The following is a 24,134-nucleotide window of genomic DNA, read 5'->3' as shown; positions in this document are numbered from 1 at the left end:
GTATTTCACCTCTTTACTTATTCATCGCCTGTCTTCACCCTTTAGAATGTAAACTCCAGGGCGCCTGGGTGGCTCAGTTGGTTGAGCGACTGCCTTTGGCTCAGGTCATGATCCTGGAGTCCCGGGATCGAGTCCCGCATCGGGCTCCCTGCTCAGCAGGGAGTCTGCTTCTCCCTCTGACTCTCCCCTCTCTCATGCTCTCTGTCTCATTCTCTCTCTCAAATAAATAAATAAAATCTTAAAAAAAAAAAAAAGAATGTAAACTCCATAAGAATCAGACCTTTGTCCATTTGTTCACTGCTGTATCCTCAGCACCTAGCATAGCTGAGTGCTGTTCTAAGATGTTCTAAGCACATAGTAGGTGCTAAACAAATAGTGGCTGAATGAAAGAATAAATACATGAAAAGGATCATTTCAGTGTCCTCTGAGCTCCTGTCAGGTCTTCCTTTGGGGGCAGGAGTGGGCACAGGGTGGGGCAGGAAGTAGGGAATAGCAGGAGCAGATGTGGGGAGAGCGTCGCAGGAAGAAGGAGGCTCTGGACAATGCCAACTGGTGCCAAACTCTAGCCCAGATATCAGGTTTACTATGACACTGGGGTCAGGTGGCAAAGGGCTTCCAATGTGTCATCCAGGTTGGGAGCAGCAATGTGGCCCCAGGGCAGAGGGACACAAACCAAGAAACCAACCTGACACACAAAACACCCAGATGTTGAGAACACTCAAAGAGACGTGAGACACAGTGGGTTACCAGCAGCAAGAAGGTGATCCTACCAGACTGAACTAGGGCTAATGAGTCCAAGTTACAACTCCTATTTTGGGTTGATACCAAGAGCTGTCCCCCATTCCTGCCTCGCCCCACCCCCACTCCCATGAGAGCTGTCCAACAAGGGCCAGAGCCCAGGATTCACTCATTCATCCCTGGCTTGGCCTTTCTGTCAGTACCTTCAACAGTTCTCTATTAAATGTGTTTACTCTGCCAGCTGCCGAACTCAGCGCTGTGAAAGCAATGGTGACCAAACATTTTCAAATAAATACATACATACACCATTATAAATTGTGAAGGCACAAAAGTGGGTTGTCAGAGAGAGGAAGGCCTTCCTCAAACAGGGGGTCGGGAGGCCTCTCTAGGACTCCCGAGATATTTGAGGGAGCCCTGAGCGGTGAGCAAGCCTCCAGACTCTTATCAGGGGAGGGGCGTCCCCGCAGAGGGAACCTCAGGAGCATGAAGTGGCGCTCTAGAGCTGGTCGGGACCTCAGTGTACATCGGAGGAACACGCGGCCCAGAGACTGGGAATGATTTGCCCACAGACAGCAAGTCGGTGGAACCTTCGAGGGGTGGAGGGTCAGCCGAGGCCCCTTGCCACCTCCTGGAAGCCAGATAACCGCCTCGCAGCCAGACCCAAGAGCGGTGAGAGGCGGGGACCAGAAGCGAGAGGCGTGAGACTAAGGGCGGAGCGAACTGCGGCCGGACCCCAGAGGGGTGGGGAAAAGGGGGCAGGGGCGGTCCCGATGACGTCATTTCCGGGGCCGGGGGTTTATAAATTCCTGCAGTACCAGAGCCCAGTGAAGAGAGGCTGGTGGGTGGACAGACAGACGGAAGCAGCCTGGAAAGCTGAGACCTCCGCCCCCAATCCGCGCCAGCGCCGCCACAACCCGCCCCCAGGCCGCCTGTCCAGCCAGCCCTCGCCAGGGTGCCTGCCCTGCCCGGCCCCAGACCGCCAGCTGCTCGGCGCCTCGGGATCGCCATGCGCTCCGCCGCTGTCCTGGCGCTTCTCTTGTGCGCCGGGCAAGGTGAGCGAGCGCGGGGTCTCGTGGGAGAGAGTCCTCGGCGCCCCTGCCTGCCCTGAGGTCTAGGCCCCGCGCAGCGCCGCGCGCCCCTCGTCCCTCGTCCCTCCCCTCCCGCGCGGCGAGTTTTCAGCACCGCGGACAGCACCTCCGCCTGCCTGCTGACCCGGAACCCGCAGACCGGACTCTTTGGGCCTGACTCCTGACCCCGCGGGGCAGGACCCTCTGGCGCCCCCACCCCATATCTGGGCTCGACATCTCGACTGCATCTGGGCTAGTTCTGGCCCCGTGCCATGGCTGGCCAAGGTCACTGGGGGAGATGGGAGAACCCTTGCTGGCTCCCACTCTAGCCTCTCTTTCTCTTCTCTCCTCTTGCTCTCCCCATCTTTCCGCCCTTGGCTTCTATCTCTCCGTATCATCTCTCACAATCCTCCTCCTCCTCCTCGTCTCTTTCCCCACACCTCTGGGGTCTCTCTTCCTCTCCCCGCTTCTTTCTCCACCCCAATCCCACTCAGTCGCTGGCCTTGTTTTCATAGCACTAGCCTTCAGCTCCCCGCCCCGCCCCCCCAGCAGGAGCTCTCCCAAAGGGAAGCATTAGGGAGCTCAGTGCAGCCTCTGGGGACCATCCCCGTGGGGGCAGCCGCCAGGGAAGGGAAACAAAATCAACCCCAGCATCTCATTGGGTGGGGGCAGTTTTGAGGGGGGGCACTGGGGTGAATGGGCCCCCTATAAACCCAAGCCAGGGAAGGACTGCGCTCGCCCCTCAGAGCAGAGGAGTCACCCCAGCACTCTCTTTTTCTTCCCAGTCATTGCCCTTCCTGTGAACAGCCCTATGAATAAAGGAGACACCGAGGTAAGAAGGGGTACGGGGATGCCCCGGGATGGTGGGTAGGAGGCTCCAGTGGACACCTCACAGCCAGGTTTTGGGTAGCTGCAGGAGTGAGTCTGGCATAAAGCCAGGAGCCAGCACTGCGGCTGCTGAGCCTGGGGACAGCTTGCAAAAGAAGATATCAAAGATTGCTAGATTTCCCTGCCATCCTGCTGTGGGGACTTCCCCAGCTTCCTCCGAGCTGGGTATGCTGCCGATGGGGCCTGTGCCTTAGCTACTGGGCCAAGGTGTCAGGCTATAGCCTTGAACGCTCCAAATCTGGCAGGCCCAGGCTGAGCTGCTGGGGGGCGCTTCCTGTGGTTGTGGGTTGTGGCTGCCACAGATCTGCAAGGACGGTCTTCACTTCTCTGGCTCTGGCCTCCCTCTTTGATCTTCCCCTCCTCCCAAGGCTCTGCTAGCAACCCCCACCCCCTAGGCACTCGAGCCCTCAATCTCCCAAAGGGTCACAATGAAAACACTCTTGATCACGGCTTCTATACCCAGGGTCCTGGCCATTTGGGGCTGATGGTGGATGTCCCTCAGGAAAGGGCCTTAGGAGATACTAGTGGGGGGCTCTGCAGCCAGCGAGACACTCTCTATTGGGTGTATACTTGGAATTCATTCATGTCTGGGCTGGGGCTGTTTTTCCAGTCTCTGGTGCTTGCAGATACCCCCACTTGCGACCCAGAGAAATTTCTACCCGTCACCTTCTCAGGAGCTGTTTTCTTCCATTCTGGAGAGGCTATGGTTCAACCCAAAACATCAAAGCAATTCCAACCTCTGTTTGCTCAATTATATTTCCTGTGTTTTACTTGCAGACAAGCCTGTATAGAAGTCTCTACCGCTCTTATACTGTGCGGTCTTAGTAAAATTCCTTAACTTCTCTGAGCTTCCCCTCTTCCCATCTACAGTATTTCCCTTGAGGGAAGTTGTGAGAGTAGGAATCATAGATGTAAGGCACCTGGCAAATAGCAGGTCCTCAGTTAATGGGCACCTTAGGGTTTCCCTTCAGAGCTCCTTATTATTATGGATAATAATAAGGATAATAAGGAGCTCTGAAGGGAAACCCTAAGGTGCCCATTAACTGAGGACCTGCTATTTGCCAGGTGCCTTACATCTATGATTTATCCATATCCAGTTCCTCTCTCCCAAAATCTGTCCTCATGGACTGGTGGTTATCTGACATTCCCAGTGTAAGGTCCATGGATGCAGGGAGATGCAGGGTACAGGCTGCAGGGTTCTTCTTACCAGATCCTTTATGGGAGACACTTCGGTCCCCATACTCTACCCAGCAGCCGGGGTCGGGAGCACCATAACGTCTGGTGAAGACATAAATGTTCCATCCTACGATGCTATGACTACTGTAGAGCCTGTTTGCCAGTTTGCCATCCTGAGTTTTTGGATGGGTTGCTTTGGCATCCCATCGACGTGGCCTGCCACCCCCTCAGTCCCCACCAGCATTGCCTGGTGCATGTCTGACACCTCCCGATTTCCTGTCCTGCTCTAGCAGCTGAAGCAGGTTGGAAGCTGTGAATCCTTCCCTTGGTGTGTGTGGCACTTCGCGCTTTGTAGAGTGTTTTCCCATCTGTTTCTGATCACCCTGGGAGGGGAGTTGGGAAAGTCTTCTCGCTCTCATTATACAAATGAGCAAATTGAGGCTCAGAGAGGTCAAGTCATGTGTCCAAGGTCACTCAGCTAGGATACTGCACTGCAGTTGGCACGACCTTCAAAGATCCATTTATCAGCTGCCTGGTTATCCACAGCACCTTGCTGGGCACTGGACAAAACTTTCAGAGATCTGACTTCTGTTGGCCTGGGATGGACACCCAGATGTAGCTGATGTGTGCCCACATCCAGCCACAGGATTCATCCCATGGGGGAACACAGCCAAACCGTGAGACTGTCACTCCCTGCATGTGACAACATCATGGGTTTTGGGAGACAGTGATCCAAGTCCTGTTTTCAGGCAGGGTAGAGCCAGGGAAGGTCTTTGTTCTCTGGGCCGTCCAGAAATACTTCCTGGAGATAGTTGACTTTTGGGGCATCTGCAAGACTAAAGTACTCCTGCAAGACATACCTTAACGCCCAGGAGTGGCTCCCCCATCTTTAGAGAACCACTTGGTACCTGGTACCAGGTACTCACCCCCACCATGTCCCACCTTAGAGGGGCAGCTGCTGGCCAGATGATTAGAGCACCTGGCATGTGGCAAATACCATTCTATGATCGCTATTATTGTCTGGCTAAGAATGCAGAGCTGTGCCCCTGAGACAGGAATCCATGGACTCCTGAAGACAAAAGGAAATGCCCCTATATTCTCATTAGAAATTTGCCCTGGAGTCTCGGGGGCTGAGCCCCATACACAAGCCAAGCCCAACCTGCCCCCACTCTCTCCCTAGGTGATGAAGTGCATCGTGGAGGTCATCTCTGACACGCTCTCCAAGCCCAGCCCCATGCCTGTCAGCCAGGAGTGTTTCGAGACACTCCGAGGAGGTACGGGCTAGGCTGGTGGGCGGTGGGGGGGGGGGGGGGGGGCTACTGTCTAGGGGGCCGGGAGGTGAGGATATGGGTGTGTGGCTTTGCGCAGAATCCAGTGATCAAGCACCTGCCCTGGCCAGGTCTGGGCTAGTGTCAGGGAGGTAGAGAGATGAGGGGGTCATAGCCCCGTGCTCCTGGAGCTTACAGACTAGCAGACGGAACAGATAGGAACACAGTTAACTAGAATTCTGGGCAGGATGAAACCAGGGCTGGAACAGCAAGCCACCTTGTCCACCCTGCGGACAGAGATGTTGTGTTGCTATATCCCAAGAGCCCAGGAAAGCTGCCGGTACCTGGCAGACAATCTATAGGCTTGTGATGACTAAAGGAGCGTCGTAGGTGGGCATGGCAAGGACAAAGTGTTTCCAACCAAGCAGTCAAGCTTTGCCTAGCTGTTGGAGGGCTCCACCGTTAGCACTGGGGTTGGACTTTCAGAGAAAAGTTGAAAATCAATAGAAAAAATCAAGAAAGGGTAGTCCAGGTGGAGTAGACCCTTGAGCAGACACGGAGATGGGAAAATGTGGGACAGAGACACCCCTCCCTCTCCAGAGGGCCTGCCATCTCTCAGGTGAGGTCTGGGGGCCAGGCCGGCGGCTGACTTTCTGAGGCTGTAGGAAGCGTCGGCTCCTTGGGAAAGAGGCCACCTCCAAAGTGGTGCCTCAAGACCTGATCTTGCAGCTGCTACCCAGGTTTTGAGTTTCCAAAATAAATTCCTTGTGCTCAGCTGAAAATACTGATGGTAATCTCTTTCTCGGCTCTTCTCTGGAAACCACCCATAACGACTCTCCTTCACTGCAGATGAGCGGATCCTCTCAATCCTGCGACATCAGAATTTGCTGAAAGAGCTCCAAGACCTTGCTCTCCAAGGTATTTTCCAGTCCCTGAATAGGAATCTGGGTAAATTCCAGTAATTGAGAGAAAACCAGGGTGGAAGTTTGAGCAAGGTCCTAGTTCTCTCTGATTTGGTTATTTCCTTGCAATTATAGAAAGGTGGTGGGCTCCTCCCTGCCACCTGGTCCGATTTGTCATTGATACAGCTAAATAGATTAAGGCCCAGAGAGGTTGAGTGACTTGTCCAAGGTCACACAGTAAGTTAAGGACATGCCAAGACCAGATGCAGCTCGCCTAATACCCCGCCATCTCTAGCGATCAGTCATTTAGGTGGAGGCACTTTTAAGACTAGGTTGCAGAGAGGATCTCTTTCTTCTGTTAACTGAAGAGCAAACTGGTCTCCAGGAGACAGGAGGAGCCCCTTTCCCCTTGTGAGCTTCTTCTCAAGGGGTAGATGGGGGAAGCAAGGTCTTGCTTGCTCCCAAAACACAGACCAGACTTTCAGCATGTTTTAGAATAAAATAGGTCTTTCTCTAAGAGATTAAGAAAATCCACTGATACTCTTGGGAATGGAGTGACTTTGTGAGGTAGTGAGCTCCTTGTCACTGAGGATATTCAAACAGAGCCTGGACAGGAGTCTGGGATGGAGTGTTAGGCTGGTGTCATCCCACAGATGCCCACCCCCAGATTCCTTCGTGGATTCATGGGAGGCACAGAGACAGACTCCCTGGGGAGTTGGAAAAAAATGGGTTCTGGCCCTGCATACGCCCCACGCTGATGCCCTGTGGGAAGCGGCTGCTTATCTGGGGGCAGGCCCCTGGCCCTGGGCCTGTCCCTGGGCACGGGCCCTCCGCCAGGAATCACACATCGGCTTCCCAAGGAAGTGAGGGCCTGTCTTCAGGGCTGGGCTTCAGTCTTGGGTGGGGTGGGATGGGAGGCACAAAAGCTGCTCCAGCTCGGGGGCGCCCCCACTCTGAGGCCCTTGGACGGACCAGGCCACCTGTGAGAACGCGTGCTGGGAGTGGGAGGTGCGTGCCTGGCACGGAGTGGGTGCTGGCTGGGGCCATGACTATCACTGCCTGTCTTATTCATTTCATCTTCGTTGACCCTGGTGGGGTTTTTTTTAGCTAAACATTAAATATTTTATTGCAATATGATAATTTAAAAATTACATATTGAATGACTAATGTATTACATTTAAATAATTAAATACAGTGTCAACAGAGACTGTTATAGGAGGATGTGTCCTGAAATGTCCGCATACACACAGATGCGTGTGTATCCGATAGGAGCAGTTTTCAATACGCGACCATATTACTGTTTTCTGTTAAAAGAGTACGGGACATAGCTATGTGTCTGTCTGTCCATCCACTCACCCAGCCATCTGTCCACTCCCTCTTCTGCACTCTCAGAGCGACTTCTGCATACGTCTGTCTTAGCGCTTCCCAAGCAGCAACCCTGTCCTGTGGGTGAGCACCCTCAGCTCGGAGAGCTTGGGTTACCCAAGATCACATAGTGAAGAATGACCAGGAGGTGTGAGCCGAGGTCTGCTTGGGGTCAAGTCCGGGCAGGTGCCGCCGCGGCAGGTGCCTCTAGCCACCCCAGAAATTCCCAGCGTGGGGAAAACCGCAGCAGCATCTGCAGAGTTGGCCTGGCTGAGAGGCCATCGTCTGGAACCAGGCACGGATGGGGACAGTCGGGGGAGGTAGCAGCAGTCCAGGGCCAGTGCAGGGAGAGGGATGCATGGATCACAGCAGCAGGTGGAGCTCAGGCACCTGCTGGACCTTCTCCCAAAGAGACTTACGGGGTCCAGGGGAGCAGGGCTTGCCTGGTTCAAGGTCCCCCATGAGGGGACAGATGAGCAGTCACCGTGATCTCCTGCTGCAGGGTCCCCCTAGCTACCAGCCAGGTGCAGAGGGCCCCCACTCTCTGTTCCCACCTCTGGGACCCTCTACTTCGAGTCTCTGTTGCTGTCCAAGGCAGCAGATAAGGCTTGTTTGCATTTCCCAGGTGAGAAACGTGAGCATGGAGAGGTGCAGTGGCTGCCTGATGGGCCCCAGCTGGGAGAGGGCAGGGGCAGCCAGCAACCCCCCCACAACCTGGAGCTCTTGCCCCCTTCGATGTCTTGTTCAGCAGGCTTGGAACATGACGTGCCCAGTTTACAGATAAGGAAATGGAAGCCTTCACGCTCACAAATATGCCAGGGCTGGGCTTGGCCAAATAGGACTTTCTCTCCTTTCCCTCCCCCCCTCCCTTCCTCCCCCCCCTCCTTCCTTCCTTCCTTCTCCCCCCCCCCACCCCTTTTCTCATACCAGGTGCCAAGGAGAGGGCACATCAGAAGAAACACAGCAGTTTTGAGGATGGACTCTCAGACGCTCTTGAGAAGCAGAATGACCAGGCGGAGCTGAAAGGTCAGTGCCGGCCAGTCTAGCGAGAGGCTGGGGAGCGAGGAAATAAGAACAGTAGTTACAAGATCAAAGATTCCTAGGGGTCAAGGAGCCCCTCCTTTAGGCACTGTAAGGTACCTAGCTATCATTTCGATCTTCCCTGTACAAATGGGGAAACTGAGGCCCAGAGAGATTTAAGTACCTTGTCCAAGGTAAGCAGCATAACTAGAGATGGGAATCTGGGTCTATCTCACTACAGAGCCCTAGGGTGGTCCTGCCTACCCACCGCAGGGGCTCACACTCGGGGCAGGTTCAACGCTGGATCTTCCCAGAGGCCACTGCAGCAGAAACCTCCCACCCCCACCATGGAGCACCTGTCCTCCTGGGATTTGGTGGTGCCTCAGCAGAGTCTTGTTGTAGGAAGATCCCGGAAGAATAGGTCTCAAACACTAAATGAACCTGGATCATCTTTCTTGAAGCCAGAGAGCTTCTAAAGGTCAAAGAGATCATGGCTTAGGTCAAGGGGATGCCCTAGTACTCATCCCCCTGCCTGGAAACAGCCACGAACTGCCCCCGCAGGGCCTGCTATTTGCGTGTGGAAGGTGGGTGGATAGGCCAGCTTCTAGGATCAGGGATCTCAGTGGACTTCCATCTGGGGCACCTGGAAGCTTTAATGGGAGAGGTAGCTATGCGTCAGCACAAAGAGCACCCTGTACTTGGCATTTGGAGACTTGGATTCAAGGCCCTGCTGCTTACAGGCTGTGAGCATGGACAGGTCACCTGACCTGCCTGAGGGTCAGGGAGAGCTTCTGTAGACAGGATGGGAACACTCTCACCCGGGGTCCTGGACAAACGGTGGAATGTACTTGATAGCACTTGGTCCAACAGTACTCATTCTAGGGTCAGGAGGGATTTTTACTGTGAAAAGGCAGCCACCAGAAAATGCTTTTTAATGAAACCGTGCAGATAGGAATTGAGCACTTCCACAGGACACTCAAGCCCCACGTGGAGGAGAGAATGAAGTTGCAGTAATGGTGCCTCTTACACAGAGAGGTTAAGGTGCTTGCCCAAGCTCACACAGCAATTCAGCTGATGTCCTAATTTTCGATTCTGAGGTCACTTTCAAGGTGTTTTGTTTTGTTTTTTTTAAATCACTCCCTGCTTTAAGAAGTAGAATTCCAAAGAAAGAAACATAAGCCAGTTGTGCTCAGGTCAAACCCAGACACAGAGCAGGTGACACTAATTCTATCATGAGTATCATGGGCCAGACTGGATGGAAGCCTAAAGATACAATGACCAAGTTCTGAAATCTCTCAGGAGACCCCGTGTGCAGCCTGGTCCTCAGGGCCTGACTGTTGTTTCCACAGAGGTGACGGGTGAGGCGTCCCCCAAGGATGCTGCGGAGAAAAGAGAGGATTCTAAAGACACAGAGAAGGGTGGAGACACAGATGGAGCCAGGCCCCAGGCCTCCCCGGAGCCTGGCCAGGGGTCCAAGTTCGAGGAGGATAGCCAGGCCCCGGGGGAGCAGGAGGTCGCCAACACCGACCCCCCAGACAACCTTCCCAGCCAGAAACACCCAGGCCCACAGGCCGAGGAGGACAGCAAGAGCCTCCCCCAGGGCCTGGCGGACAGAGAGAAGGGCGTGGGTGCGGAGCAAGGGCAGCAGGCCAAGCGAGAAGAGGAGGAGGAAGAGGAGGAGGCCACAGAGGCTGGAGAGAAGGCTGTCCTTGAAGAAGAAAGCCCCACTGAGGCATTTAACCCCCACCCAAGCCTTGGTTACAAGGAGATCCAGAGGGGTGAGAGTACGTATGATGTCTGGCACCTTAACAAGTGTGTCCGGGAAAGGGGGAGGGTGGGAAGGAGGACCACATCCACAGTTGCATCCCACCTTCACAACAACCCTGCAAGGTAGGTATTATCTCCATTTTCCAGATGGAAAAACTGAGGCTCAGAGAGGTTAAGTAATTTGCCCAAGGTCACACAGCTAATTTGTAGTAAAAGCTGAGATTCCAACCCAGGTTTGTCTGACTCCAAAACCCCGCATCTCCCACTATTCCTCATAGCCCCTCCCCTCCAACCCAGGAGACCGAGAGGGGCTTTGCAGGGTGGGTGGGCTTCAGGAACAGAGGGACGACGGCATGACAGGTGCAAACAGGCTGGTCTGGGGACAGTCTCAGCTTCACCCAGGGTTTAGGAGAGCCCCTGGCTCCTCATGAGGGCCTTCTCAGGGTCTTTCCTCCCTCCCCAGCTGGGTGGTTCCTGGGTCAGGGGCTTCTCGGGGAGAGAGGGCCCACAGAAGAGACAGGCTCCGGCCAACCCACCCCTCTGAGCTTGGAGGGTCTTGCAAAGCACGCTATCAAGATGGCTTTTTCCTCCAAGTGGAATCATGGACCCTAAGTGTGGTCTGTGGTCACAGCGATGGCCACAGAGAGGCTCCAGGGAGTGGCAGGGACCAGGAAAGCGGTGGTCCTTCCTTCATTCTCCCGCTCTTGTCCCAGTTCCTCCAGGTTGGTCCGAGGCTCTGGCTGTGGATGGAGCCGGGAAGACTGGGGCTGAGGAGGCTCAGCCCCCTGAGGGGAAGAGCGAGCGGGAGCACTCCCGGCAGGAGGAGGAGGAGATAGCCGAGGCCCCTCAAGGCCCCTTCCGGGGCGGGAAGAACAGGGAGCTAGAGCCGGAACAGGAGGAGGAACAGCTCTCCAAGGAGTGGGAGGAGGCCAAGCGATGGAGCAGGATGGACCAGCTGGCCAAGGAGCTGACGGCCAAGAAGCGGCTGGAGGAGGAGGACGAGGAGGATGACCCTGACCGCTCCATGAAGCTCTCCTTCCGGGCCCGGGCCTACGACTTCAGGGGCCCTGGGCTGCAGCTGCGCCGAGGCTGGAGGCCGTCCTCCCAGGAGGACAGCGTGGAGGCGGGCCTGCCCCTCCAGGTGCGCGGCTACCCCGAGGAGAAGAAGGAGGAGGAGGGCAGCGCCAACCGCAGACCAGAGGTTGGTATGGGGCGGGTGCCGGCCCCAGGCCAGGCCTCCAGGATGTGGGCCCAGCTAGACGTGCAGCCCCTGCCCCCATCGAGGGCACACAGTCAGATCCTGAGGGTCTGAGACCGGAGAAGCACACAGACGGGGGTGCTCTCGGGAGCAGGGCAGAGCTGGGGCAGGGGCAGGCGCAAGGGCGGGTCAGGGCAGGGGGCTGAGCGCAGCCTGGCTCACAGGCAGGCAGGAGAGGGAAATATTCAGAACAGGTCATGGGAGCAGGAGAGGTAGGGAAGCCGATCCCTGGGGTCTCTGGGTCTCTGTCCCGGAGGTGATAGGCTCTGCAGGTTTGGGGGTGGAGCAAGAATGGAGCTGTGGATAGAGGGAGCTTGGAAAGGAAAGGACCTGGCAGGGTATGGTCTTGGGGGGGGTCCCACTGGCCCTGAGAGCCACGAGGGCCTGGGAGGAGGGGTTGTGAAAGAACAGGTGGCGTCCTGGGAAGCCCCAGCGAGCAGGTTGATCCAGCAGCATCCTATCCTGGCCTCCAGGCACACCCTCCTCCTAGGTTCAGACCCGGCCTCCCCCACCTGGGGCAGGGTCAGGACCAGCGGGACCTCGGTGCCTGGTGGTGAGTGGGTGAGGGAGGCACAGATGCACCAGAAGACCTGGGTTCTGCCTCTTCCTAGCTGTGTGACCTTGGGTGGGTTTCTGCCCTCCTCTGAGCCTTTGTTTCCCCCAATTGAGAAATAGGGGTAAAGAGTCCTTTCTGCTTACCTTATTATTATGGTCAGAACACACATGACCTTTCCAAAATCTGGCCATGTCCAGGGATACTTGGTTAGCTCAGTGGGGTGCTGGGACATAGCCCCAGAGGTGAGGAGGTGAAAGTTGGGGTCCCTGGGAGGCAGGCTGGCAACAGCACCTTGGAGCTGGAGGAGGCCTTACGGGTCTGTGGTCCAGGCCTCAGTGCCCAGATAGGAATCAGGGCCCCGCGGGAGCTGGGACCTCTCCATGGCCCGAGTGCTCTCTGCCCACCCAGAGAAGGATGTGGCCCCTTCCTCGGGTCCCAACCCTCCCTCCACGCTGGGACCAGTTCTTGGAAGCCTGAGAGGAAGAAGACTCCTGGGCAGCTGGAGCTAGGAGAGGTCATCTGTCAATGTCCCCAGGAGACCGCCCTCTAGCCCTAGCTTTGGACCAGGACAAGCCCGGGCACCTTTGATCACCCCCTCCCCCACCCACAGGCTGGAGAGAGCAAGGTGCCCTGAGGTGTCTGCCAGCTTCCGTTCTCCATGGGCACAGGGAGCCTGGACTGCAGGGTGGAGGGATGCGGGCCCCAGAGCCATGTGGACAGGACAGGGCAGGGGCCTCCTCCACCCAGCCCAAGGGTCTTCTCAGAAATGCTCCAGCATCACAGAATTCATGCCCCCGGGGCTACTCCAAGACAGAAGGTTCTAGGGCCCCTATTTCCATGACAACCATGTCTGTCTGTTCCAAGTGGCCCCAGTGGGTGTCCTCCACCACCTGGCATCCAGCAGGGACCCCGCAAAGACCACCCTCCCCAGGTCAAGACCGGGTGTGGGGGCATGGCCTTCCCTGACTCCTGCTCTGAGTCCCAGGGCATGGGCTTGTGGACATCAGTCCTGGTTCGGGGGGTCCTGGAAGCTTCCTGAGGCTGGGGCACAGAGCAGGACTCCCAGAAGGGTCCTCTGCCCTGAACCACCCTGGCAGCCAGAGCTGGGCCCCCCCATGATGAGAACTAAGGAGCCAGGCCCAGCCCTCAGCAGGGAGAGGCAGGGCAGCTCTCACCCCCTCAAGCCTGTGCCAAAGGCCCACGGCCCCTCAGGCAAGGAAGACTATCCTCACCCTTGGGGCCACTGTCACGGTCCAGGCCTTGGGAGAGGGGCCTGGAGGAGCACTGGAGAGCAATGAGGCTTCGTTTTCCACATGTCTGCCCAGAGCCGTTCAGGAGCAGGCGGGTCTGGATCTGAGGCCACCAGGGGTGGAGTGGGTTCAGGGCCCCTGGCCCCCTCCATTTCTTGCACACAGTAACCCTCAGTAATCCCAGCAGGGCAGCGTCTCTGTCCCCATGGTATGAATGAAGGCCCTAAGGCTCAGAGAGGCAAAGCCACCTGTCTGAGACCACACAGCTAGCCAGCGGCACAACCAGTCTGGCAGACTGCACCGTCCACACGGCCGGCCCAGTCCCTGCAGGAGCCTTGATGTTCCTTCCTAGGACCAGGAGCTGGAGAGCCTGTCGGCCATCGAGGCGGAGCTGGAGAAGGTGGCCCACCAGCTGCAGGCGCTGCGGCGGGGCTGACACGCCGGCTGGCCCCCTCAGCCAGGGCCCCGAGGCAGCCAGTGGTCCTGGCTCTGTTGTCCCCTTTGCAGGCCCTGGCCAGACAGCCCGGGCGCTGCTTCTGAGAGGCTGCTCCCAGCCTGCCCAAGCCCAGGCCACCCTGTCGCCCCCTTGCTCCTTTCCTCCTGCTCTTGACTCCTGCCCTCGTGCGCCCCTCTGCAGGGCGGACCACCCCCCAGACTTTAAATGGTAATCTTTTCTCTCTGGACACAGGCAGCTTTCTAGAAGTTTCCTTTCCACCATCAGAGCCATTGGGCACAACTGCAATAACTTCTGACCTTTTGGTGAAAGCTGAGAACTCCTGACTGTAATATATTCTGTACAAAATTTATCTAAGGAAAAATAAATCTGCTCTGGGCTTTCTGGTTTCTTTGGATGTCTCCCCCCTTGACTCAGAGTGGGGTGGGGTGGGGTGGGTTCGGGCAAAGGGACAAGGGGAAGTTTATTTCCCTGGAGCAACTCCTTTCTGGGCTACTTTTTAGTCATGGGACTCGGGGTAAGTGACTTTGCATCTCTGGACATCAATTTCTTCATCTGTAAAATGGGGAGAATACGTATTATTTCCATCATCAGATGATGAGGAGGATTCGAAGGGCCCGGGCAGCCTGGACCATAAAACCATTATGATAATGATACGAGTCCTTTGAAGGAAGGGTCCTGGCAGGTCTAGGCCTCGCCTATGAGGCTGGTGACAGGCTGCCCACCACTGTCACTAACCCTCCCGAGGCACGGAGGAACGCCCTCCAAAGCTGGTGCCGTAAGGCGTTTATTTCTTCACATGTTTCAAGGGTGCAGTCCATCCGTGACAATTACAGAAATAACACACACAACACCAAACTGTATTCCACGAGGCGGTCAGATACCAAAACATCCGCTATCATGACTAGTTAACAAAGAGAACATGGGGTCACCTTGTCCCCGAAATAACCCATCCCAAAGATGGCCACCTGTGGTGTCATAATCATGCGGAACACAGGGGCGCCTGGGGGGCTCAGTCGTTAAGCGTCTGCCTTCGGCTCAGGTCATGATCCCAGGGTCCTGGGATCGAGCCCCGCATCGGGCTCCCTGCTCGGCGGGGAGCCTGCTTCTCCCTCTCCCCCTGCTTGTGCGCTCCCTCTCTCTCCTTCTCTCTGTCTCTGAAAAATAAAATCTTTAAATAAAATCACGCTGAACACAAAGCCCAATCGAAAGAGCCAATGGACGTTTCCTGGCTTTTCCAGAAGCAGTGATTTTTATATACAGTCTGCGTACGCATAGAAACAGTGTGTGCTTGGATGTACACAATCAAGTACACGGCAGCTTGGGGGTCTGGTTAATGTTGTCGCCCGTGTGTGAACGGGGTCAGAGCGTCAGCACTTGTCACAAGGCACAAGTGTTACCAGAACTAGAACCACCAGACTTTGGGTAAAGTCACCATGGGAGAAGCTTTTTGAGGGAAAACAGATGTCGAAGAGGTGTGATCCCACAGACAGCCCTGGAGAAAGAGGTCAGCCAGGCTGTGGAGGATGAGACAGCCCTTCCGAGCCGTCGGATAAGCCTGGAAGTAAAGGGGAAATGCAACCGTTTCTGGAAAAGGCCCCTGGCGGTGTGGGTGGGGCCGGGTGGTCAGAACCAGAAGGAAGAGTGCCCAGGTCCAACCGCGCTGTCCTGTGAACAGTCTGTTTGGGGGGCAGGGGGAGTCGCTCCAAGATCACATTGGCGACGCTGCGCAGATAGAAGGGGCAGAGGCCCAGGCCCTTCCTCGTGGAGGGCAGGACCAGCGGGAGCATCGCGGGTCTGGGGCCTCAGCCATATCACGTCAGACTCGGGCAGGGCAGGGCAGGGCAGGGCAGGGCAGGGCGAGGTGTGCGGCATCAGGGCGTGGCCAGGCTGGCCGAGGAGGAAGGTCAAGGATCGGGGCACTTCTCTGCCCCGCGGTAAGCCACGCGGAGGGGCTGTCGCCTTCAGGACAGCCAGCACGCGGCGCAAGGTCTCTGTAGCTCCGGGCCAGGGCCCGTGGAGGACGAGGGGCTGTCAGGGATGCCACCGGATGATCACTTTCTAGGGCACAGAGGAGAGGCCGATGCAGACCCCAGGGTCACGAGTGAAGCCATTCGTCAGCTGTGTGGCTGGTGGCCGGTGTGAGTGCCCGAGCCAAGGACAAGCTTCTAGATTAGGACGAGGACACGCCGTCTCCCTCCGTCTCAGAGTGGCCACGTGGCAGGCAATGGCTGCGTATCCCCGCTGGCTGGAAAGCTTGTTTCTGGTGGGCCTTCAACCTTCCATGAGGCCCGCCGGGCAGGCTTCTGGGTAGAGAGGAACTCTTTCAAAGTTCTCTCCGTTATTGATGGAGGCCCACTTAAAGGATGCACCGGAGAACCCCCTGGGGTTCCAGCTGGGTCTGCCTCCTCCCAGTGATGCAGGGCGGCTTCAGGCCCCGCCCACCATGTGCGGCAAACCAAGACACCTCCGTGAATGCCAATGGCAAGGGCGCTACCCCGGGACACTCCCCCGGGGCCCTCTGGAAGAGGTTAGATACCAAGAGCCTGCACTCAGTCGGGGCCTAATGTCTCTGGAATCACAGAATTCTAGAATCAAAGCATCTGTAAGCAGAACTGAGCCCCAGGCCTCTGCTCCAGGCTGCCCAGGGCAGAGATCTTGCAAGTGACCCTCTGGACCTACCCAGGGCCTCAGCCAAAATGCTCCTGGAGCCCTTGACATCAGGAGTGCCTCCAGCAGCCCTGGCTGCTGACCGCCACCCAGACAGGTGCCGCAGGGCCACGGACCCCACCACGCCCACCACTCGGCAAACAGACACTTGGGAATTAGAGTCCTAACTGCCCTCCTGATTCTGGTGGGGCCGGCTCCAAGCGATACACATGCACACCGCAGCAGACCCCGCCCTGGGGCCCTGATCCAGGGGCGGCAGCAGCAAGCCTCTGGGGAAGGGGCTGCTAAGGCGAGGTGCATTTTAGTGGGCCCTTCCCTGATGCAGACGCCGCAGGGCCTGAGGGGAAATGAACTCTATGAGTGTCCCAGGATCCAGTGCTGTTGGTGTGCACCCAGCCAACACCGGAGTGGAGGTCGCTGGCTGGTGCCTCCTCCCCGACGGCCCCTCTCCTCGTCTCTGCTCCTGAAACCCCTTGATCAGAATGGCCAGTGTTTGCTGGATGGTGATCACCAGCCGGGCCAGGAGTGGCCTGCTTGCTCCCACACTGGGCCTTCCCTCTCCCTGCACCTGCTGCTCTCAGGTCTTTAAGAGGTGAAAACCACCCCTGCTCGGTTTTGGCTCCCAGAGGCAGTAGTCACCCTGCTTGCCACCTGCATCGAGGCCAGTGGGGAACTGTTACTGGACCTGTGGGCCCTGGACCTGAGCACGTGTGACCCTGGGGGTGGACCTAAGTTATACAGGAACACGGTATGGCCAGGAGCCCCAGCCCAGCATCGGGGGTCACCCGCACCCTCCCCCGACCTGTTCTTGAGGCAGATCGGGTTCGGAATTTCATTAACAGACCAGAACGACACAAGCTTTCAGCAACATTTGTAAACACGTGTGAAATGTAGTTTGATTTCAGTAGTTTATTTTGGAGACAAAGCAGTGCAAGAGGCCAGCCGCGCTTTCCTGCTTCCCCGGGGCTCAGGGTTGGACTAGGAAAGGCGCCGTACAGACATTATAATCGGGGTTCAACACTCAAGTCGTGTAAACGCGGTTAGTCGGTGGGCCCTCGGGTTCCAGGACAGCCGGGCAATTCCGATGGCACCAGCCCTCACCCCAGGCCCAGCCCCGCTCGATGGCGGCCACCACCCAGCCCTTCCTTTCCGGAAGGTGGGCGACCCCCACGCCCCCGCTGAGACAGGCCTGAAGTTCCCTCCGAGCACCCAGGTCAGCAGCCTCTCTGGGGCCATCCTCACTGGACCTTGCAGGGCAGCCCAGAGGCCCTTCCCGCTTTCTCAAAGTGAACAGATATCTGAAGACACAAGATCATGCTCAGGGGGTCCTATGCATCAAACCCAGGTTCACCTCGTCCCAGGGCTGACAAAGCCTCTCGCTGGCCCCCTTCTCTGTGGAGGGGCAGGTGGGCTGCCCGCTGCACTGTGGGAACGGACCGATCGGCTGGTGGGATCTGTTGCCATCAGGGGCCGGGGTGACGCTCATGGAGGAGGGGGTAACAGCTTCCTCCCCTCTGGGGATCAGCTCCCTTCACACTTGGCTGGCTTAGTGCTTAGGGCTTACAGTGAGTATGGGAGAAGGGTGGAGCGGGCCCGCTGGGCGGGTGTGAAAAGACATGAAGCGTACAGGCAGCCGCCCCCTCCCGGGGAAGAGGGCCCCCGAGCGCCTCGATGCCAAGCGGAGGCGCAGCAGGTTGACTTCTCAGAGAAGCAGGCTGCACTGCAGGGGCTCGGGCATCAAGCCTGCCCTTCAGAGGGCTCTGGGCTCAACCACTCATCAGAGATGAGGACACAGAGGCCCAGCAACTCCGGGGGTGATTTGTCCAAAGTCACGGCACAAATCCTTGGCACAGGCGGGATCAGCCCGGGGGCTCCCAACCAGGCAGTCTCCTCCTGGGTCCTGGGGAGCAGCGCCTGGTCAGGGAGGGAGGCCCCCCTGCAGGGCTGCACGGGACCCATGCTGAAGGGCCTGGTGGACCCCAGGGAGATGGACGTGGAAAGGGGAAGCCAACTCAAGGCCTTCCTTCTTCCCTTTTGTGGGCAGGCAACAGGTGGCCCACAGCCCAGACCCCCCGCATGGAATCGCCCAAGGAAACAGTAGGTGCACCTCTCACTCCCTCTGGCTCTTGCTCTTGGGAGGGACAGCTGCACACCTGGTTGGGGCTTTAGGCCCCGTTCCGCACAAGGCTGTGGAAGCGGCCAGTTGGAGGGTGACAGCGAGGGGGCCCGGCCCAGGTGCAGAGGGCTTAGAGAAAAGAGAGAGAAGGAACCCCTCACTCGCTCTGCTCAGCCGCCAAAAGCCTGCCCCCCTCTGGGGTCCCCGAGGCCTGATCCACAGCAGCCATCGAGACGAACAGACGTGGATGTGCACACACACTCACACACTCACACACACACACACACACACACACACCACCTCACATTCAGAACTAGTGTTGAAGACACAGCAAGTGTAAACCCAGTGAAGACATCTGCACAGCAGGTATCAGGCGGGATGTCCATCTGCCCCGAGGCTGGACCACTTAGGGTTCTTTTCCATCTCCCCCTCCACCACCCCTTATTTCAATCATGACATCAGAAAATCAGGTTAAAAATTAAAAAAGAAGAAGAAGGAGGAGAAGAAGAAGAAAAAGACGAAAAAGAAGAAGAATCAGATCGCTGGGAATTCTTAGTAGGCGCGTCACTGCTGGGAGGGGCTGACCCAGCAGGTGCACTCTGCGGCCCGCGCCGCCCTCTGGGTCCCGGGCTCCACGGCTACTGGGAGGAGGCCTTCGTGGCCAGCGAGGCCACACAGTGCTGCTGGAAGCTGGGGGACACGGCGGCGGTGCAGCCGAGTCTCTGGTGCGGGAGCTTGGTGGTGCCGCCTGGGCCCACGCCGCCCGTGTCGGCCTCCGACGTCCAGGGGGGGTCCGGGCCCATCATGCTGCTGCAGCAGCCGGGGCCGGCGCTGCACGTCCGCTCGCCCGCCAGGCTGCCCGCCTGCTCCGCCAGGAGCCTGCTGTGCCTCAGGGGGGCCACGTCCCCCGCGGCTGCCGTGGCCGTGCTCTGGCCCTGCAGGACTGTGGCCACATGGTCCAGGAGGTCTGTGAAGAACTCGGTGACGCCCTCGTAGCCTGCGGGTGGGAAAGACAGACAGCACGGGGCGCTAAGCCAGGCTGCGGTGGAGACGGGCTGCAGGCGCGGGGCAGAGCGGGGCGCAGGCTGACCACAGGGCTCGCAGAACTCGAGGAGGGCACGCTCAGGATTTCGAGAAAACCGAGGCTCAGTAAATAAGGGGACACACATCGAAGCCACCAAGCCTAGACTCAAAGTTGGGTGTGGGCGGCCCCCAAGGGCTAGTCCTTGAATTCAGCTGTCCCGAGGGTGTGAGAAGCTGTCACGCTCGGGACAGGCAGACGCCCTGCACCCTGTCCCTCTCACGCACAGCTTCAGTGTCTCGTGAACTCACCCACCCAGTGTGCTAAGATGCACATGGGGAAGAGGAATGGCGGGGCGGGGCGGGGCGGTACCAAAGGCCCACTCCTCACGTTCTCAATCACAAACAGCCCTCTACTCCACGTGGCCCAGCCTCAGCTTCCTCCTGTGCCAACTGAGAGGTCTCGGTTTGGAGGCTGCTGTGGGCACGCCCGAGGGGACGCGGGATCTACAGTGGCCGCTCCTGGAACAGAGCCTGCTGCCTCCTCACCCCCAAAATACCCGCGGGGAGGGCCTCTGTACCACGTGCTCAGAGCATCAAAGCCAAAGGATGGAGACTGGGTGTCCCCAGTGGGGCACTGCACCCCCACACCCGTGCCTCTAACAGAGCGGGGCCTGGGGCTGCCCACAGCCCACATTTATTTCCTAACACAGATACGAAGGCAAATGTCAGCAAACACGTCCTCGGGAGCTACCCACCGAGCCGTTTGTCATCTAGGGCAAGGATTCCGCTGACTCCCGAAAAACTGCTTTGGTAGAAATTCAATATGAGTGGGCGCCCTCCCCCCACGCTGAACCACCCTGGAGGCCGGAGGGCTGGGCACACAGCTCCAAGACCAGGACAGAGAGCGTGTGCCCGCCCCGGGAGGGGCTCCAGGCACTGCCGACCGCCCGCATGAACGTGGCCTCCATCAGCAACGTGAGGCCGGTGCTCAGAGGGTGCCAGGACCCTCGCACGTCCTCCAGGAGGGCCCTCACAGCTGCCAGCACAGCCTGGCTGGGAATGAGCCTCAGAAGTGAGCAGGGCGCAGCCCCTGTCACAGGAGAGCTCATGAGGGGCCAGGTGGCAGGGGCAGCCTCATTTGTCCACAATCTTACTCGCCCAGCAAACAACAGCTATGGCTTTGAGGCGCCCGAGGCTGAGGGGGGGGAGCAGAAGTGCCCACAGCAACGGGTAAAACAGCTGATGAGCACCAATGTCATTCTTCACAACGCTGTCCCCATTTTGCAGATGAGGAGACAGAGGCACAGAGAGTTAAGTGACGGGCCCCATGGACAGGGGGACTGACACGGGCCCGTCAGTGAGGGTGTGGACACCCACAGCTGCTGTTCACCAGGCTCAGGAAGTGCCGGCCTCCGGGCCTCTTCACAGCCGCTGGGGAGGGGGACCCACGGATTCGCCTCGTTTTACGGAGGAGGACACAAGGCTCCCAAGTGACAGAGCCAGGACCTCAATCAGCGCTTTGGTGCCACTTGTGCCTTGACTATCCTGTGGTCTTGGGTGGCCCGCCGAGGCCTGGGGGAGGCCAGGGAGGATGGGCAGGGAGGCGCAGGTGCGCTGCTGGGATCCCGGGATAGAGATGCAGGCAGAGGGCGGAGGGCTGGAGAACAGTCAGGCTGTTCCCTCGGCGACCACTCTGCGGTCCCCAGAAGAGGCCCAGGGCAGGGCATGTATGGAGACCCGAGGCTGAACTGGAGGCTAGTGGACGCCCCTGAGGTCAGCCTGACCTGGCTAAAAGCCACACAGCCGGCGCCCCGATGCCTGGGGAGAGCAGACAGAGCGTGAACGAGCGCTGCGGGCCCCAGCTCGGGGCCGGGCACTGTGCCAACGTCCCCGCCTCTGTCTCTGCACGGTGGGAAGCTCTGTCCCCACGGGCAGAAGTGTCCACCTCCGTGGCTTGTCCCGTCACAGCCTGGAAGGGCAGGCCGGGATCTGAACCCTGGCCTTCGGCTAAGAGGCAGGAAGCCTTGTGGTCAGGAGGGCATGGTGCCGCTCCCAGCTCCACCACGTGGTAGCCACAGGACCGGGCTAGTCAGCCAGCCCGCCACCACGTTCCCTCGGCTAAAGGGAGATCTTAACAGCCCACTGCACGCTGTGCTGTGGTGTCGACAAAAGGGGGGAAAGGGCTCTCAGAGCAGGCCTGGTGTGCTGCCAAGAGCTGCTGCTCTTACTACTTCCTGAGCCTGGCATGCAGCCCCCTCGACGGGGACGCTACTGCCCACCCAGGGCCCGACGTGGCCTCCCCTGGCATGCACTCCTCAGGACGGGCCCACGAGTGCTTGCCAACCAAGCCGGGAGAGGCCAGGGAGCAGCCATCTCCTGGGGAGACGCTCCCAGCGGCGTGCTCCCTCAGGCAGTCTCTGCTGGGCTCGGCCTCAGCCCTCCGGCTGCCTCAGACCCCACCTCCATGCCTGGCCCCACCTGGGTGGCCCTTCTCTGGGCTCCTCTGGGTAGAAGCCTCTCCGCCCACATTGGCTCACGGTCACTGTCCCTGCTCTGAGCACCCAGGATGCCCTCGTGATGCCCAGCCCAAACTGCACAGGCTGGGAGGGGGCCGGCTCAGGACCTTGCACAAAGCCAAAGCTCAAGTGCAGAGCTCCATGCTCTCACCATCTCCCATCTCCATCTTTCTAGAACTTCTACCCTGACAGCCCTACATTACCCCCTCCTTGTCCCACCAATCCTCACACTTGGCCACCACTAACCGTGTCCTCCCTGCTTTAGATCCTCTCATTTATTTTCATTGTTTCCCCTGACACGCCCTGGATTCCCTTGGTCTCTCTCATTCCGTCACTTACTCATCAAAACCCCACCTCTGCCAACACTCAGGTCTCCATGCAGGCTACACCCAGGGTGACTGGAGAAACACAAGCCATTGTCCCAACACTGGCCTCAGTGCCTCACTCTTACCTAGCTCAGAGTGAAACCCCACGTTCTCACCACGCCTCTGGCCTCCTTGTCCCAGCCCTTCCCAGAGGCCTTAGGGGGTAGCTCCTTCCCTTCCTCTGAGCCGTGATCACACCGCACCCCCGTGTCTGGACCAGCTGGGACACACAGTAGGCCCTCGAGACTGAATGGCGGAAAGAGCCGGTGGTGTCCTCCCAGCCTCGGTTTCCGTGGCTGTGACTTGCGATGGTGGCTGGCCCTGGCTGCATGCTGAGTCAAGGGACACGCGTCAAGCACCCAGCCTGATGCCCAGGAGCTGCTCAGCCTGCGGTCGCACTCCATGCCCCATGCAAAAGGCCTTACCCTGCGCCCTGCACACACCCCCTGAGCACTCCATACATGCCACGCTTGGGCTCCCCCACGAGATGCTAACCTCCTTGAGGGTAGGAACCATTTCCTGAGCGTTTTTACACCCACTGAGCAGTGACACCGACTTAACCTCCAGTGCAGCTACTTAATAAAGCTGAAAGTCAAAGCCAGCTGGGAGGGGGGACGAGCCAGGCTCGGGGCACTCCCACGCAAAGCGGGCTCATTCCACCAACGCCAACTGGGGACGTCATGGCCATCATCCCTGCAGGCTAACGGTCCCACTGAGGGTTCGCTGGGTGCTATCTCCCACCGAGCCCCTTGCTGCGTTGAGATGAGTGGAGCACGGCAGAGCCAGGCTGTGGCAGCAGCCCTGAGGGCCCTGGGACATGCGTCCTGCTCAGGGCTCTGGCAGACAGCAGGAAGCCAGCGCCGCAGCAACAGGGAGCTGGCCGGCTCCAAGGCCTGTCCCCAGCACCACAGCTCAGGGCCCAGGTAGGAGCACGGCCCAGCCGCCAACCTGTCCTGAGACCTGGGATAATTTCTCCCTCCCTAGGAGACTCGGTTCCCCACAGGTAAGCTGTGGAGGGTGTACTTGCTCCGGAGTACTTTCAGCTCGTTAAATCCAGAAGGACCCAACAGATTAGCTGAGGTTTGGCCAACAAAGGCTAATGCTGCCGGCACGGGGTCAGGTGAGGAAGGTGAAGGGTATTTAGTGCGGGCCCACTAAGCGCCCTGTGCTCTCCCTGGCTGGATGCACCGACCTCGCTTGCCAACTTCATCCCACGCTATAAACCCATTTTGCAGGTGGCGCTGAGGCCTAGCAGGACTGCACTAACCCCAGGGAGGTAGGGAGCTGGTCAACCTAACCCGCCTGCCCCATCACCCAAGGACACTGGTCTACAGACCGACGAAGGGGGTTCCTGGCTCCAACGCTCACCTGGGAAGGCGTTGATGTCGATGACCGCGTGCTGCCCGGTCTGGTTGTTGATGATGATGTCAATCCCGAAGAGTGACACACCCAGCGCCTGCCGAAGGGCCCGGGACAGCTCCCGGATGACCTCGTCGCTCGGCCGCTCGAACACGCCCTCGATCTTGTCCAGCTGTGTGCACACACACACACAGACACACAAACGGAAGTCAAGTCAGGCCATGGGTGGGGAGGTGCAACACCATACCACACACAGAGACCCTGCTCAGGTGCCCCAAAGCCTGGCCTTCCCCTCTGGAAGGGGGCAGGACAGACCCCTGGAGGGCAGCACTCACACGGTCACTCCCCAAGTCCCACCAGCTTCTGGGCAGGTACT

At 58.3% G+C, this 24,134-nt stretch overlaps 2 protein-coding genes across 3 annotated transcripts in view; one reads left to right on the top strand and one right to left on the bottom strand.

The window, feature by feature from the left end:
- Positions 1-1,744: 1,744 nt before the first annotated feature.
- Positions 1,745-13,691, top strand: CHGA (chromogranin A). Of its 2 annotated transcripts, XM_021679650.1 has the most exons (8): positions 1,745-1,790; positions 2,591-2,637; positions 5,050-5,143; positions 5,987-6,055; positions 8,335-8,430; positions 9,774-10,208; positions 10,914-11,392; positions 13,608-13,691. In XM_021679650.1, the coding sequence occupies exons 1-8, from the start codon at positions 1,745-1,747 to the stop codon at positions 13,689-13,691; spliced, it is 1,350 nt and encodes a 449-aa protein (XP_021535325.1). The 2 variants fall into 2 exon arrangements, with proteins under 2 accessions (XP_021535325.1, XP_021535326.1); XM_021679651.1 differs by lacking the exon at positions 9,774-10,208.
- Positions 13,692-17,231: 3,540 nt separating this feature from the next.
- The window catches only part of ITPK1 (inositol-tetrakisphosphate 1-kinase), a 169,031-nt gene continuing 162,128 nt past the window's right edge, over positions 17,232-24,134 (bottom strand). Inside the window, exons 9-10 of the mRNA XM_044917902.1 lie at positions 23,768-23,930; positions 17,232-19,492 (exon numbers count right to left, since the gene is read on the bottom strand). Of these exons, the coding sequence (XP_044773837.1) occupies positions 19,134-19,492; positions 23,768-23,930 (522 nt within the window). The 3' untranslated portion in view covers positions 17,232-19,133. The remainder of the gene's footprint in view (positions 19,493-23,767; positions 23,931-24,134) is intronic.

This window comes from Neomonachus schauinslandi, chromosome 9 (assembly GCF_002201575.2).
Source record: "Neomonachus schauinslandi chromosome 9, ASM220157v2, whole genome shotgun sequence".
Taxonomy (NCBI): domain Eukaryota; kingdom Metazoa; phylum Chordata; class Mammalia; order Carnivora; family Phocidae; genus Neomonachus; species Neomonachus schauinslandi.
Note: the sequence above shows the minus strand (reverse complement) of the source record. Positions and strands in the feature narration are given on the sequence as shown.